The sequence below is a fragment of the Tursiops truncatus genome, chromosome 10 (assembly GCF_011762595.2).
Source record: "Tursiops truncatus isolate mTurTru1 chromosome 10, mTurTru1.mat.Y, whole genome shotgun sequence".
In the NCBI taxonomy this organism is placed as follows: domain Eukaryota; kingdom Metazoa; phylum Chordata; class Mammalia; order Artiodactyla; family Delphinidae; genus Tursiops; species Tursiops truncatus.
In genome coordinates, this window is record NC_047043.1 from 96,996,639 (window position 1) to 97,013,868 (window position 17,230).

General features: G+C 43.6%; 1 protein-coding gene across 6 annotated transcripts in view; it reads left to right on the forward strand.

The window, feature by feature from the left end:
- The window catches only part of ATG7 (autophagy related 7), a 237,019-nt gene that overhangs the window by 5,122 nt on the left and 214,667 nt on the right, over positions 1-17,230 (forward strand). For 5 of the 6 annotated variants that reach the window (XR_012323919.1, XM_019944530.3, XM_019944535.3 and 2 more), the window contains exons 2-3: positions 11,467-11,636; positions 12,113-12,167. Coding sequence is in view for 4 of the 6 variants with exons in the window: in XM_019944530.3 (XP_019800089.1) it covers positions 11,477-11,636; positions 12,113-12,167 (215 nt within the window). In the remaining 2 variants the exon portion in view is untranslated. Of the gene's footprint in view, positions 1-11,463; positions 11,637-12,112; positions 12,168-17,230 lie in introns of all 6 variants that reach the window. The other variant, XR_012323920.1, reaches the window with a different exon arrangement.

Consider the following 17,230-nt stretch of genomic DNA (forward strand, 5'->3'; position numbering starts at 1 on the left):
TCGTTATCCAAGTCACTGGTTATATGTGGTTATAAGAATATCTTACTGAATGTATTTGTTTATGTGTCAGCTTCCCTGCTGTAACAAGGTTCAGCACGCATAAAATACTTGGTAAATATTGATGAATATTCATTCACGTAGATAAGTAAAATAAAAATAAATTGGCTATAGGCCCCGAGACTGAGCCAAAGACATCCCTGTTAGCTCCTTTCTTATTAACATCAGTTCATTACTTAAGCAACACCGTTTGAATAAGATTATTTTTACCAGTTTTAAATCCTTCTAATTATGTCAGTGTCCAGTTCTACATCTTCATCTTGTCTACTAGGCTATCTGAAGAAGACTTGTCAGAGACCTTGCTGAGGTCCACATAGTTTGTCTCCTTTGTCTATGGTTCTTCCATAATCAAGGCAGAAATGCAGTAACTCTGTTGTGACTTGTTCTTGGAGAAACCATAGTGGTCTTTTGTGAATACTCTGGGTTGCTGCATACAGTTGTGCAGGTGGTACACTGCACAAGAGGCCAGATCTAAGAGGCCAGATCTTTTTTTTTTCTTTTCTTTTTTATTGGAGTATAATTGCTTTACAGTGGTGTGTTAGTTTCTGCTTTATAACAAAGTGAATCAGTTATACATATACATATGTTCCCATATCTCTTCCCAAGAGGGTTCCATTTAGATCATAGGCGTCATGGGTGTATTTTGTACTGACAGTTTTCTGGCAGGCAAGGGTAAAGATATCTTGAGCTAACTCAAGCAATATATTAAACAACAATTTTCTCAGAAGAGGAGGTAAAATGTCTTGAGGAAGGTGTGTAATTTTCTTATTGTACAAAGATGCGATGTGAACCAGAATGGACTATATGACAGCTTTCCTGGGAACAGATTCTCTGTCCAGTGGGTTGTAGCATCCATCTATGTTCTCATCTTTGGAAATCAAATATTTTGAAAATCTGAAATCAAGTGTTTGCTTGGCCCAGTTTTTTAGCACCTCTCATTTTCCAGGACTCCTTAAAGATCACCAGAAATGAAATAAAGACTGTTACTCAGAAGCAAGCCTTCATACTTCAGCCAGCTTTTAGGAAACCATCATGGATTTTAGTTGTGGGTTGACCTAAGGGCTCCTTAGCGATTCAGGTGAATCCAGGTGGCTGTCCCTCATGTACAGAAGGGACCAAGGTGACACTGTTGGTTGGTGAACGTAACACAGAGGACTCAAAAGTGGGCACAGTGTTCTCCATCTTCCTTGTATGATCTCCTCTCTCCTCTTGCCCATGTTTTTCTCAGCTTTTACTCTCACTCTCTCATAGGCTTGCCACAGCCCACAATACTGGTATCCAGGGTATCCATGCTCAAAAACTGAGCCTGAACGAGACAGCAGATTGTATGTGAAGGTTGAAGTTACTATAGCAGAGGGAAAACAAAATAAAACAAAAGAAGAACAACTCCCAGAAGTAACTATTGAGAATGAAGGTTACAGTTTGAGCCTGTGGAGGCGATTGCCAGTTCCCTGGTTGACCTCCTGAAGAAGCAAATAACGTGGATCCTGTTGGGGCAGAGGTGGCGCACGGGGGTGAGGGAGACAACCAGTCCATAAGAGCAGTTATCCTGCCTGCTCATATCAGTTGTTACCACCTAATAGCACAGGCCCCACAAAAGCCATTTGGGGTGACTTGGTGTCTTGCAGAGGCATCAGTTTGGCTCAGGGGCATCTTGACTCTAATGAAGTTTTTAAAAAGAATTGAGGCTTCTGTACCCAGCTGGTTCCCCTGTAGGAGTCCTGGGTTTTCATCTTCTGGTAAAGCATACTTTTTCTTCTACGTTTGGAAGTTTCCCCCCCTCCTTTTGGAAGGGAAGGCTTTTTAAACCTCCTTCTTTAGCAGCCTTGCAAATTATTTCCAAAACTCCTGAAGTTGCAAAAACATCATTGCCCTACAAAACGGGCATTGGCTCTGCATGCCAGAGGAGCCCTCTCCCCACTCCTGGCGATGTCCACCGCCTTTTTACCCATCAGCAGCTAAGAACATATTCTGTTTGTCAGTGGGACTTGGTCATGTGGTTTGGTGCTTATTTTAATGACTGCCAGAGCTCGCAGCCCCGCAGCTGGGAAAATGAGAACAGAAGTCTGCTCTGCGTGCTCCATTTTGGCCCAAAGATGGTACTTGAGGGCCAAATCGTGGTTATTCTGGCCCTTCTGCTAAGTGAATGGCCCCATGCAGCCTCAGAGAAGTTGAACACAGAGTGCTCCTGACGCCTTAGCACTTGCTCCTCTGGACTTCCCCTGGATGACCTATAGCAGGAGGTCATCCTGCAGGTTTTAATTAAACCTCTGCTGTGTCTGCAGGGCTCCTGTGAGGGAGGGAGGACTTCTATGAGGCCTGCTTGAGGCAGAGGAAGTTTTCGCGATGAGCGTGGGGAAGGGCGACCACGTTCTCAGGCACTGTTGGCTGATGGGGGGGTGAGGGAGGGCGAGGTGACAGAGACTAAGAGCAGCTGCCGTGTGTTGACTGTTGACTAAGCCAGGCACCGGGACAGGTGTGTCACACACTTTCTCCTTTAGCCCTCCCAACAACCTCGTGGGTTCGGTATGATTATCCTCATCTTACAGAAGAGGAAATGGAGGCACAGGGGATGAAGTTACCTGCCCAAGGCTGCTTAGCCAGGGAGAAGTGGAGTCGGAACTCAAAGGTGGGTTTATCTGACTGAAGACCAGGCTCCCAGCTACCTTAGCTTTTAGCATCTTTTCTCTGAACGGTTCGAAGCTCCTCTGCCCTCCCAAAGCAAGCAAACAAAACCCCAAGAATGCACACGGGAAAAATTATAGTGAGAGAAGTTTTGGATAGTCGGCTGGTCTGTTTCCCTCTTCTCCCCACCAGGGGTCTAGTGTCCCTAAAGGCAGGTTTGTTTGTTTTTTAATCTGTATGATTGTTGCTTATTTTCTACCAATTTTACTTCCTTTCCTAAAGTCCTATACTGGCTTGATATTTGCTGTGTCCAATCCTATAGGTGCCCGCAGAGGGAATACGGTTGGGCAGACTCACTCTAGGAAGCACTTATGCTCCAATTAATTTTATAAGCAGCAAAACCAAAATACTTTCATCTTCAGCGTCTTTAATAACAAAGTGCCAGAAAATTTATGGAAATGATATTTCATTTCCACTCCTTATTTAGAGCAATGAATTGCTTTTCCACAAAGCTAGATTTAAATAGGTCATCTGTTAACTGTTGAATGAGAAAGGAAGGTTCTTTGTGGGATTGGTATAGCTTGAATATGGGATCTTCTGGGTTTTTTTGTTCAGGTATAGCATACATATAGTAAAGTACACTCATCATAAATAATGTAGCTCATGGATTTTTATATATGCACATGGTTTGTAACCACTGCCCAGCTTGAGGTATATAGAATATTTCCAGCTCCCCTGGAGGCTTCCTCATGCCCCTTCCCAGTCAATAGCCCCACGCCACTCTGTCATTACTCTTCTAACTTCTATCACATTGATTGGTTTTGCCTGTTGAATATAGAATAAGCTGTGTCTGTGCAGGTGCCTCTTCATATTTTATTTTATTACATTTTCAAACTTACAGAAACCTTACAAGAATAAGTCAAAGACCTTCCATATACCCTTCTCCCGGGGACTGCATTCCAATTTTATCCTGGTAACATCTTTCATAGCAGAGAGTCAAAGCAGGATCACGAATTGCCCCCAGTTGTCAAGTCTTTCTAATCCCAGGGACAGTTCCTTAGTCTTCCCCTGACTTTTAAGACCTTGACACTTTTGAAGTTTATAAGCCAGTCCCAGTCATTTTGTAGAATGTTTTTCAGTTTGGGTTTATCTTGTGTTTCCTCCTGACTAGAGCCAGGTCCACTGTTTTCAGCCGAATACCATAGATGCCGTGTTCTTTTCATTGCCGTCTATTGGATAGCACACAGTGTCTGTTGGTCCCATCACTGCTAGTATTAATTTTGATCCCCTTTCATTAAGATGGTGTCTGCCACATTTTGTCACTTTAGAGTCACTTTTTCTTTTTTGTAGTTAATAATTGTGTGTGTGTGTATGTGTGTGAGTGTGTGAAGAGATACTTTGAGACTGTGAGTGTAGCTTTTAACTTACATAACCATGGGAAACCTTTCAGGGAGACTTATTCTTTACTACTTTTATTTATTTTGAGTTTTAGTTTTGGCCGCACTGCGAGGCATGCAGGATCTTAGTTCCCAACCAGGGATTGAACCTGTGCCCCCTGCAGTGGAAGCATGGAGCCTTAACCACTGGACTGCCAGGGAATTCCCTTCTTTACTACTTTTATATTTGGTTAAGTAAAGTTTCATTTAAATTGATTTGTATGGAACTAGAACAAAAAAATTTACAATTTGTATGGAAACACAAAAGACCCCAAATAGCCAAAGCAATCTTGAGAAAGAAAAACGGAGCTGGAGGAATCAGAGTCCCTGACTTTATACTACAAAGCTACAGTAATCAAGACAGTATGGTACTGGCACAAAAACAGAAATATAGATCAATGGAACAGGATAGAAAGCCCAGAGGTAAACCCACGCACCTATGGTCACCTAATCTATGACAGAGGAGGCAAAAATATACAATGGAGAAAAGACAGCCTCTTTAATAAGTGGTGCTGGGAAAACTGGACAGCTACATGTAAAAGAATAAAATTAGAATACTTCCTAACCGCATACACAAAAATAAACTAAAAATGGATTAAAGACCTAAATGTTAAGACCAGACACTGTAAAACTCTTAGAGGAAAACATAGGCAGAACACTCTTTGGCGTAAATCACAGCAACATCTTTTTTGACTCACCTCCTAGAGTAATGAAAATTAAAACAAAAATAAACAAACGGGACCTAATGAAACTTCAAAGCTTTTGCACAGCAAAGGAAGCCATAAACAAGATGAAAAGACAATCCTCAGAATGGGAGAAAATATTTGCAAACGAAGCAACAGACAAAGGATTAATCTCCAAAATATACAAGCAGCTCATGCAGCTCAATGTCAAAAAAAACAAACAACCTAATCAAAAAATGGGCAGAAGTCCTAAATAGACATTTCTCCAAAGAAGACATACAGATGGCCAACAAACACATGAAAAGATGCTCAGCATCACTAATAGAGAAATGCAAGTCAAAACTACAATGAGGTATCACCTCACACTGGTCAGAATGGCCATCATCAAAAAATCTACAAACAAAAAATGCTGGAGAGGGTGTGGAGAAAAGGGAACCCTCATACAATGTTGGTGTGAATGTAAATTGATACAACCACTATGGAAAACTGTATGGAGTTTCCTTGAAAAACTAAAAATAGAACTACCATATGACCCAACAATACCACTACTGGGCATATACTCAGAGAAAACCATAATTCAAAAAACTACGTGCACCCCAATGTTCGTAACAGCATTGTTTACAATAGCCAGGTTGTGGAAGCAACGTAAATGTCCATTGACAGATGAGTGGATAAAGATGTGGTACATAATACAATGGAATATTACTCAGCCATAAAAAGGAATCAAATTGGGTCATTTGCAGAGACGTGGATGAACCTAGAGAGTGTCATACAGAGTGAAGTAAGTCAGAAAGAGAAAAGCAAATATCGTATAATAACACATCTGTGCGGAATCCAGAAAAATGATATAGATTATCTTATTTGCAAAGCAGAAATAGAGACGTAGATGTAGAGGACAAATGTATGGATACCAAGGGGGAAAGGGGTGGGGAGGGAGGAATTGGGAGACTGGGATTGACATATATACATTATTGATACTATGTATAAAATAGACAACTGATGGGAACATACTGTATAGCACTGGGAACTCTACCTAAATGGGAGGGAAGTCCAAAAGGGTAGGGATATCTGTATGTGTATGGCTGATTCATTTTGTTGTGCAGTGGAGGCTAACACAACATTGTAAAGCAACCATACGCCAATAAAAATTAATTTTAAAAATTGATTTGTCTGTGCATATTTCCTGTCATCTAAGATCTTATCCTGAAAAAGTCATAGGTTTAGAGACCCTTTCTGTCACATGGCATATCTCCATATGTTCTTCATGACGTTTTTACTCCAATCTCCATCTTACATGGTAATAAGCCTGGAGTTTGTCCTCCCAATCGCAGAAGCCTGTGTTCTTTCTTTCTCTTGTTTCTCTTGGGGAAGGTACCCATAAAAATTTTCCAGAATTCATCTTAGTAACATTTCAGAGCCACTCTGAAAGGGACTAGGATATGTCGAGAGGAATGTGAACCAGGGTCTGTGTTTATGGGATTTACAGTCCGGTTGATGGAGGCAGGCAGGTACACAGAGTTGAACGATACTGTCCAGGTGGCCGGGGGGTGGAGGTGGTTAACTGTGATTGACGGGAGGCGCAGGACAGGAGTAAAGAGTGAGCGGCAGCTCTGGGAAGGCTTTCTAGAGCAGGTCACCTCTGTGCTGGGATTTGGAGAGCGCCAGGCAGTCACGGGGGCCATGGGCGCCTTTCAGACAGGGTTGCAGAAGCAAGACAGCAGGTGAGTTAGCGGAGCACAAAGCAGCTCGATGTTTCTGTGTATCAGGTCAGAGGTGAGGAGGGGCAGGTCCCCCAGGGCGGTACTAGAGAAGTTGGGAGGCAGTAGCAGGGGTCCAGGAGAAAGTGTGAAGGAAACCGCCAGGGGTGCGGTCATGCGCCTGCCTCGGAGGTGGAGTGCTGCGGCTGCGCGCTTTCGCACGTGATGAGCTTCGGGAAATGCCAAATGAGCTTCGTCTTGGCTTAGTGATGCTCACATCTGTGTGAGAGTTCTGTGGAGACCACATTCGCCGGTCCATCAAGACGGATTTGTGTCGTAGATGGCAGACGTGGCCTCGGAATCTGGTCTTACAATCTGCTTCACCCTCAGCAGCCCTTGCAGATCTCTACTGCCCTCTGAAAAGATTCTGCCAAAGAGGTCAGTCTCCCTAGAAACAAAATACATTATTGACACCTTCCAAGAATCAAAAAAATAGCAGCTTCAAAGATCTTCTAGTCCAAGGTCGGCAAATATGGCCCTGCCCAAGGCCTTTTTTTGTGCAGTCCATGAGCTAAGAATGTCTTTTTTACTTTTTTTAAGAGTGAAAGAAAGAAGAAAATATGACAAACTGTTTTGGCCTACAGTGCCTAAAATATTTACTAGTTGGCCCTTTTCAGAAAAAGCTTGCCAACCACTGTTCTCATATGACTGCCTGATACCGTAATCCTCTCTGCAGTGTTACGTGGCAAATGATTGCCTAATATGTGCTTGAACACGTCCACTGATGGAAGATTCATCATCTCTTTGGTCAGTCTACTTCCTATTTGGACAGGCCATTAGTAGTTTTCAAACTCTGCTGAAATCTTGTCTCACTGTAGCATCCATTCTTTGGCCCTTTTTGGAAGAAGAAAGCTATTTCATGTCAACATTTACTGAACTAATCTATTCTAGGCACTGTGCTAAGTGCTGACCACAGATGAATAAGACAAGGTTCTTGCATCAGGGCTTCCCAGGTGTTATTTCTTGAAACCAAAGTGCTTGAGCTGGTCATCTTACATCTGTCATTCCCTCTCTTCTTGCCATTGGGTTAGGGCTTTTTTTTTTTCCATTATTTTACTTATTTCTGTATTATTATTTCACATCGACAGTATAAAATTCAGAAGGCAAAAGGGTTATACGGTGAAAATAAGGCTCTCCACACCCCGGTCTGTGACCCCAGAGCTTCTTTCCTGGGAGGCAACCACTGTTACACATTTCCTGTAGGGATTTGATCGTAAAGAACAGCACTAACACAAGGGTTGGGTCCATTTCGACAGGAACTTCTGATAAGTAACATACAGTGGCGGGTTTTTTTTTTTTTTGAGCTCTTGCTTGTTTAAGTTACCGAGCGTGACTTAGTTTTATTTCCATAAAAGCCTGGAATTTATAAGTTTGGGTGGTAGACGCAGCCCCAGAAGGTTTGTATTGCTTTCATCCACCTACTATTTCAGTTAAATCCTAACTGGATATTTTGGTTACTGCTGGGTTTCTTCTACTGCTGCGGTTCTTGTTCATTACAATTTCAAATCCTCAGAGCCTTTCCTCTTTCATGAGAAGTGGCACAGTCCCGTCTTGTGTAACACTTGGGTTTCACATCCTGAATACAACGTTGAAGTGTGATAGAAATAATCTTTTAGTTTTCTAAGCTAAGCAGAGGCCTCAGGTTTCATCTGCACTGTTCAGGGTTATATGTGCAAGCCTTACTTTTCAGGACACAGGTAATGTTTGGATCTAGGTTAGTCACACATGGATGACTTTGCACCTGAGACTCACTTCCTCTTCCACCAGAATTCCTTTCTGATCATTACTTCTTAAGTCTTCCCTTCTAATTTAAGGAAGATGGCAATGTGACATAGATGTATAGGTTCCTAAGTGATACCTTTATATTGAGTATCCTATTTAGATGTTTCCAGCAGATTCCTAATCACTTGTTGCTGCTGTTGCTTAAGAACTTTACGTTGCCTTAACCAGTCAGACAACACTTTAGCAGCTGGACACCAACCACATCCTCTTGTGAAATAGGCTCTTGGGTTCTGTTTGGAATTTCTCAAAGACCAAACATGTCAGAAAATGAAGGATATGCCTCTTATGCAAATTTCTTTCTTGGCATGCCCGTCCATTCTTTTCTGTGGTACTCCTGAGTCACTTTTTCCTAGCTGCTGAATAGAAAAATGGAATAGAATTTTCTCTTTTGTCACTGGCACTGGTAAAATTCCATCTTGGTGACCTTAGCAGGTCATCAAAATGATGATGAGTTACTGTTGACTTTTAAGCCTAAGCTGTGAATGATTGAAGTGTGTAGGGGCCTGATGACCCGTCCCACGGAGGATTTCAGATGAGATCCCTTTGTACCACTGCCTGCTGCTCTGTTGATTCTTATCTCTCTGAACCTCAGTTTCTTCTGTGAAATTGGAGCTGTCTCCTCTTAGGGCTTCGGGGAGGAGAAAATTCAGGCGCACACCCCTGCTGCAGTTCCTGCTCCTGGCCAATACTCAATAGCTGCCACCTTCATCTCAGTGCCAGAGGACTGTTTACAGTTGAGCCTCTAGCATTTAGTGATTTATTGGATATGAGAGAGAGAAAAATTGAAGATGACTTTGAGGGTTCTTCGTGGCTGTATGGTGGTACTATCTAGTAAACTGGGACATATAGGAACATGGCCGAATTTTAGTGAAAGGTACGTTCAGTTTTGGATTTGTCAAACTCGAGATATCTGTGAGAAATTCACATCCTGGCTTTGGAAGACACTTAAATATATGGTTGGAGGTTAGCACTAGAAATACAGTCCTGAGATTCATTGGCATATAGATGGAAATGGATGTAGAAAATGAATAATTTTGCTTTGGGGAAAGTTTATAGATTAAGGAGAGGGCTGAGCATGGGAACTTTCAAAAACCAACAGTAGAAGGAAAATGCTAGCTGTGTTGTGGAGGAAGAGAGGAGAAAGCAGCAATGGAGGCCCGCTAAACCAAGCAGGAGGTTGTTAGGGTGTTCTAGACTGGCGTTTCTCAAAGTGTGGGCCCTGGGCCATCTGCATGAGGGTCTGTTTCTCCACTGGGCTCTGAAGCCACAGTACGTAGGATTCACAAACTTTTCTGGGGCCTATGAACCCAGGAGCGACCCAAAAAGATGAACATTTTGAGAGTGCAAAATTATAAAGATCCTTTCGAACAAAAGCCAGAAATTATTTAATATGGGACAAGGGTTCATTTAAATATGTTTGAAATGATTTAGAGGTGGAGACTCCAAAAGTAAGAGTGACAGTGGCCTGAAGGCTTGAAGACAGCGTCAAACTCGAATCAGAATCACCCTGGGGCCCTAGTCCCGGCCACCCTCACCGTCCTTTCTCCCCCGCCCCCCAGCAGGTGGAGCCCAGACATCATTTTTTTTTTAATTAATTTATTTTATTTATTTATTTTTGGCTGTGTTGGGTCTTCATCGTTGCACATGGGCTTTCTCTAGTTGCAGCGAGCGGGGGCTACTCTTCGTTGCGGTGCATGGCCTTCTCATTGCGGTGGCTTCTCTTGTTGCGGAACACGGGTTCTAGGCACATGGGCTTCAGTAGTTGTGGCTCATGGGCTCAGTAGTTGTGGCTCACGGGCTCAGTAGTTGTGGCTCGCAGCCCTAGAGTGCAGGCTCAGTAGTTGTGGCACATGGGCTTAGTTGCTCCGTGGTATGTGGGATCTTCCCAGACCAGGGCTTGAACCCATATCCCCTGTGTTGGCAGGCGGATTCTTAACCACTGCGCCACCAGGGAAGTCCCGCATCTTCATTTTTTAATAATCCCTCAAGGTGGTGAGAGTTTGAAAACACTCAGTCGGGCATTGTCTGGTGCGTGATGCCACAAATCCATACTGAGGCAGCAGAGGGTTTAAGGACAGCCGTGTGCCCAGCGGCTTCGCAGAGCCTTTCGCCCTGCTCTGACCCACACTTGGCTCCTCTTTCTTGGTTTTTAGTGTGTTTATGTAGCGCTCACTTTGCATTTTACCATGTCGTCACCATTGGACCAAAGCTCCTTGTCTCTAATTCCAATATCTAACAAGTTTAGAAAACTGAAAGGGGTTTAATAACCTTGGCACAAAACTCAAACAAAACCTCTCTGAGTAGATGTGAACTGTCTATTTTTTTTTTTTGATTTATCAGTCTGTTTTGACTGTTCATACATTCTACTGCAGAAATATTCATCTGTCTTGCGGCAGCTGGACAGGATGGAAAGTGACCTCATCAACTTGTGCTTTTGGAACTGCGAAGCTCCTGTAGTGTTGTGCTTCTCCCCCTGGGGTCTGTGTACCCCTGAGAGTGTGCAGGCCATGTGGGGAGTTACAGTGTACACATGCCTGATTGCCAGGACAGTCAAATTTATTTGATGATTTGAGGGGGAGAATGAAATATTAAAATATATATGGTAGAGTAAAATGCAAGTTTTCTGCATTTGAAAGACAAAACATGAGATTTCGAAGAAATTCTGGTACTGTGGTTAGGGTGGGGGAACTTCTTCATCCTCCTTGGCTGGGGTGTTCAAGCACTGCCTCACTCAGAATCCAGACAGTTTGCATGGCTGTGATGCCAACTGGCTGGACTTCAGGTTTTGTGCTTGTAAAGTTCCCTAGGACAACACGGGTTGGCAGAAACTTTTGAGGCTATGACCATGTCGAAGAAGGAATAACACTAGTGCATCAGTCAGACCAACTTTAATGAGAAAGGGAGATGCACCAAAGTGAAGGCCAGGAAGTTCAGTTGTGTCGTAAGGAGACTAAACTTGGCAACATAGCCAGATTCCTCAGGTTGATTTCCAAAGTTGTGTCTTCAGGCACCCCATCTACCTCTCGTTACTTTCTGTTTGTTTGTTTTGATTAAGCCCATGATTACAAATGTCGTTTCTCACCATGTTTTGTGCATTGTTGCTGTGTTCTGTTTTGGTTTCAGCAGGCAGTAAATAATGGCGGCAGTTATGGGGGATCCCGGACTCTCCAAATTGCAGTTTGCCCCCTTCAGCAGTGCCTTGGATGTTGGATTCTGGCATGAGTTGACCCAGAAGAAGCTGAATGAGTATCGGTTGGATGAAGCTCCCAAGGACATTAAGGGTTATTACTACAATGGTAGGCGATGGGGAACTCCATCTTCTGCCCTCTTCTGTTACCTTCTCTGCCCAGTATAGGGTCAGCTTTCCCTCAGGAAGGGATGTCCTTGACTTTTATAATTAATACTATTCACTGGTTTCTATTTTACTTCCTGGCTTTTGACCCAAGTTCACTTTCACTCCTTTTCTCCTATGGGGAAAAGAAAGGGAGAACCTAATTTATTAATCCAAAGAATTAATACCGATTACTTAGTATTGCTGGGGGATGGGATTGGAAATATTTTTCCCGATGAGTCTTGTTTTGTATTCTTGGCAAATTCTTTGAATTCATGAAATCTGTCATCTTCTGCTATGTCCCTGTTTAGTTTGGATGACCAGGTATTGGATGGGGCACTTTGGGCTCAACCAAAAGAGCAAAATTACTCACAAACGTTTTTGTTATAAATGCCACTATTAATGACTAGTAATTGACTATTTGATAATGCTTCTGTCCAGGTGATTCTGCTGGGCTGCCAGCTCGCTTAACATTGGAGTTCAGTGCTTTTGACATGTGAGTATTTTTTGCTCAAAATATAAAATAAAGAACACTGTGTTTTGCAAGGAATGAGCATTCTTAACCTTCATCGTAGGTGGGCCATGTGGGGTACTACAGAAGCTTCCAGTGAGCAGCGCCAGCTTCTCATGATTCTCTTGTACCTCCCATGGCACAGAGACAAGTGCTAGAGGCTTAGGACTATCTGATTCATTCTTTCAGCAGCTATGTATCGCAGCCTATTAGGTACATCAATGAATGTTTATTAGGCTACTTTTGTATACAAGTCACTGTGCGAGGCATTGTAGGGATATACAAAGAAACATGACATATGCCCTCAAAGAGATTTTTTTGACTAATTGGGAGCCGTGGGGAGTTGCTGGAGAGAAGAGAGACATTTATTGACTTAATTATTGACTTATTTTCCATACATAATCCTTTCAGACCTGCCAGGTGTGGTTCTTCTCTCTTTTACAGATGAGGAAACCATGGGTTCAAAGGTAAAATGACTTGCCCAAGGTTACATGTGGCTAAATTTAGGAAGCAAGGGTAAGAGAGAAATAAACTGTATTTCTGAAGTTGCAGTCTGAGTAGCTGGGGGCATTTTGCTGTCTTCTGTAGAAACTGAGAAGCCAGGAGGGAGATACAGTTTGGGCAGGAGGTAAGTTTGTTTTAGAACATGTTGAGTTTGAGGTGACAGCGTCCAGTAGAAATGTCCAGGGAGCACTGGCATCCAGGAGGGAGGGTCATCCACGTAGAAGTCCTGAGGCTGTAAGAGGGGAAGAGACTATAGTGTAAGAAGAGTGAAGGGCTGGAATAGTGAATGGACCTGATTAGGGTGGGCAAGGGGACACAGAACTCACCAAAGAGATGGGACTTGTCAGAGAAGTAGAACCAGAGAAGGTGTCTTCAGGAAGGGAAGGGAGGGTCAACAGCATCAGAAGCAGAAGCATCAGAGTTCAGTGCTAGGGTTGCTGGAATTGTTGATTGGGTTGTTTGAGAAAGTAAATTCTGCACAAAAGGGTGGAGCAGAAACCATGCTGAGAGGCTTTAGGATAACTGAGAGTTGAAGGGTCAAAGGCTTCAGGGAGGGAGGGCAGCTTTTTCCTGCTCCTGCATGTGTCAGCTGTATCAGGGTAGGGAGTCTGGGGAAAGTGAAGAGGTGTTTGCTAAGGACTGCCTGAACATGGCGGTAGTCAAAGGTTAGGGCATCTCAAATAAAGTCTCCCTAGAATTAGAAAATAAAAATCTCTTCAAAAGTCAATACATTTTATTCCTCTATCACAATCAAATTGTGAAATTGAATTGTGCAACATGAATGGAAAATGATGTTAGCCTTTATATCTTTAAAAGGTATGTGTTGATGTTTCTTGTTCCCTTCAGAGCTTTCTTGCTCCATAAAAAATCCTTGTGATCGCTTCTGAAAACAAATTAAATCTTAGTTATCTGTCTCCTGTGTTGGGAAAGACTGACTGACTTTTGGAGCAATTACCAGATAATGAGGAAAATATATTCATTGTACAGCCTTGAATTATCTGGAGCTGGTAGAGGGGGAATAGCAGTAGTGTAGTCTGCTACATTAATCTGGAGAGTCCAGCGTTTATTGCAAGCTACCCTCGCTCCCGTCTATTCTGATACTAGACTGAAAGTTGTTATTTTCTGAGTTTCAATAATTTTATTCTTTGGCACAATTAATTATAGAAAAATGCAGGTCACAGAAGTTAGGTTTGATCTTGTTTCAAAGTCGAAGCATCTTAAACTTTAGCAATCCAGAAATTTTAGTTGAAGGAGGTAAGAAAATCTGTGATCCTGCAGCTATGGCTTTCACACAAATTGCTCTGTTTTCCTGGTCATAATTTGTGATTTGGCTTTTGAATGCTCGTGTGAGGCTCCGTGGTAGGTACTGGGGGAGATGAGCAAGAATAAGACATAGGAGCCCTGGATTGGAAGCTTGAAGGCCTGGTATCTGCAGCTGATTAACTGTGTTACCTGGAATAAGTCCTTTTCATTTTCTAAGCTTCAGTTTCCTCATCTGTAGCTCCCAGCTTCTAATATTCCTTCCAGTTTTAAAAGTTTGTGATTTTCTGGGTCCCCTTTTCTTAGGATGGTTGGTGCTGTGATTCGAATGTTTGTGTTCTTCAAAAATGCATATGGTGGGATTCCCTGGTGGCGCAGTGGTTGAGAGTCCACCTGCCGATGCAGGGGACACGGGTTCGTGCCCCGGTCCGGGAAGATCCCACGTGCCGCGGAGCGGCTGGGCCCGTGAGCCATGGCCGCTGAGCCTGCACGTCCGGAGCCTGTGCTCCGCAACGAGAGAGGCCACAGCAGTGAGGCCCGCGTACCGCAAAAAAAAAAAAAAAAAAAAAAAAAAAAATGCATATGTTGGAAAGCCAGTGCCCAGGGTTATCGTCTAAGGAAGTGGGGCTTTGGGAGGTGGTGCGGGCATGAGGGCAGGGCTCTTGTGAATGGGATTAGTGTCTTTCTAACAGAGGCCCCGGAGAGCTAGCTCTCCCCCTCCACCCTGCAAGGCCATAACTGGAAGCAGGCAGTCTGCAACAGGAAGAGGATCTTCACCAGAACCTGACTGTGCAGACCCCTTGATCTTGGACTTTCAGCTTCCAGAACTGTGAGGGATAAATATCTAATGTTTAGTAGCCACCCAGTCTGTGGTGTCGTGTTAACAGCCTCTCAGGCAGACCAAGACAGTTAGGAAGTTTAATAAAGACACTTGGGGCTCCTCAGGAGAAACGAGGTTTTTGTATCCAAATTATTTTCATTATTATTGTTCTTTCTTTGCTTTTATTGCTGAACATCTGCATGGGTTTGTAGGGAAAATCTTTATGAACTTATTCATCCAACACCGAACGCTCCTTTTATGCAGGATGTGTAGGTGTTAGGAATAAAAAGGCTTAAGAAATGGGGAACTCTAGAGGAGCTCTGGATGGAGGTAGAAGACAGGTATGGGCATTACAGTGAATGCAGTGCTGGAATAAACGTGGAGAGTTAATAGTCATTTCAGAAATACTTATTGATTGCCTCCTCTGTGTCTTGATAATAGACTGTGATGGGCCCTGGACATACAGAGAAGAATAAGATACAGTCGAAGGGCTAACAGTCCTAGTACTCTTTAATAGATACCAAGTGTACCTCAGCTTTGCACAGGACCAGATAAATCTCTCTTACTCTGAGACCCTGGAAGCCTGATGGATCTCTGCCAGTAGTTAGCAGCACAAGATCCCGTTCTCTACATTGTTTTAAGTGAGTTATCAGTCAAGTAGTATTTTATCAGGCACCAGCCGTCTTGCACTGGAGGGTGCTGTCTCAGGGTAGGGCATACTGATGAACTAGACCCCAACACGTAATGGCCCAAACACAGAGGAAGTCTCTTTCTTACCCCCTTAATAGTCCAGGGTGGGGATCCAGTCTTCTTCCCTCTTACGGCTCCATCGTCCTGGAGGGCTTGCCTTTGTGTGCTGTTGAAAACTGAATTGTCACCTTCTGGTAGCAATAGATAGAGGTGGAGGAGAACCAGAGTGAAAATCAGAAGAGACACACCCACTCTCTTAAAGGCCCTCGTTGGGTGGGGCTGTGCATCACCCCCCTCAGATTCCATCAGGGAGAGCTCGAGGCCTCACCTTTCTCGCAGGGAAGACTGGGAGACATGGTGCTGAGAGCTACAAGCATCAGAGAATTATTTCTGTTGAAGGAAAGGAAAATAGATTTTGGTGGACAATCTCTATACAAATTTGAAGCTGGTAAAAAGAAAAAAAAGTCCATTCCTTTGAGGAACATTTATCTATGTAGTCATAGGAAAGATTTTTCTTTTCTAAGCCTCAAGTTGGACTTAATAAGAGAAATAGAAGGCATAACGCCTGCCCTCAAAGAACTTAAGTAGTAGCTGAGGAAATAAGACTCAGATGCGAAATCATCTGTGCAGGGCACAGGCTCCCTTATTCTCCGCTGTCTCGCTAGCACCTAACTCAGGTCTGACGTGTACTGGTTGCTCAGGTAGTTGCTAGTGTCAGTTGCACAAGCAGTCTGAGGCCCTGGCTGTCCAAACGGGATGTGGTGTGGTTGGTGGAAAGGCACCAATGGACTCTGTTGCAAGATGTGACGGACAGAAACTCAGACACTGTTACAGAAAGCAGTAAGTAATGCAGTCGTGCCCCCAGACCGAGTGTGACTTAGGTTCCCAAAGCTCCCCACGGGCATGTGAAGCTGTACACACGTAGCAAAGCTTTCTCCGGGTGTGAAAAGCGACCTCTGTGCTTCTTTTGGGGGAATCTATTCCATCCCGGCCACCCCCACTGCCTGTCTGTCCTGGAGGCTCTGGCCGCATGCCTGCCTTTGTCCAGGAGATTCCAGAACAGCCACGGTACTTTCCTGAGTTATCACCGTGAGACTGAGAGACATGAAGGCCAGATGTCCAGAGGGAACATCCCCAGGCAGGCCCAGGCTTTAGGCCTTTGTGGGATCCATTCTTTACCTGGTTAGTGTGTACATTTTTGAGAGTTCACTGTTGGCTTTAAGAGCTGGGGAAGATTTCTAATTCTGGTTTTTTAAAATCGCATTATTGAGATACACTTCACACACCATAAAATTAACCCTTTTAAAATGGACAATTCGGCACTTCTTCGTATATTCATGAGGTTGTGCAACCACCACCACTGTCTAATTCCAGAACATTTTCATCACCCCAAAGAGGAGCCCTGTACCCCTTAGCAGTCGCTCTCCATCCCTCCCTCCTCCCTTTCCTGAGCGCTAGGCAACCGTGAATCTACTTTCTGGCTTTATGGATTGGCTGCTCTGGATATTCCATAGAAATGGAATCCTAGGAAACTGAACTCATAAATATCCAGGATCAGGATTGGGACTGAATTCTCTAGTTTCCAAGTCTAGGACTCTTTCCAGTCCTTATCTGAACCACCTCTTTGTAGAACGAGTGGAACTTGAACCTGGAGAAACTGCTAGAATGGCTTTCCCTTCCATTATCACTTCTTAAATTCTTTCCCTTGGCCGCCTCCCCTGGTGGAACTTTAGTCATGAAAAATGCTTCTCCTTTGAAACTCAGCTTGTCCTCG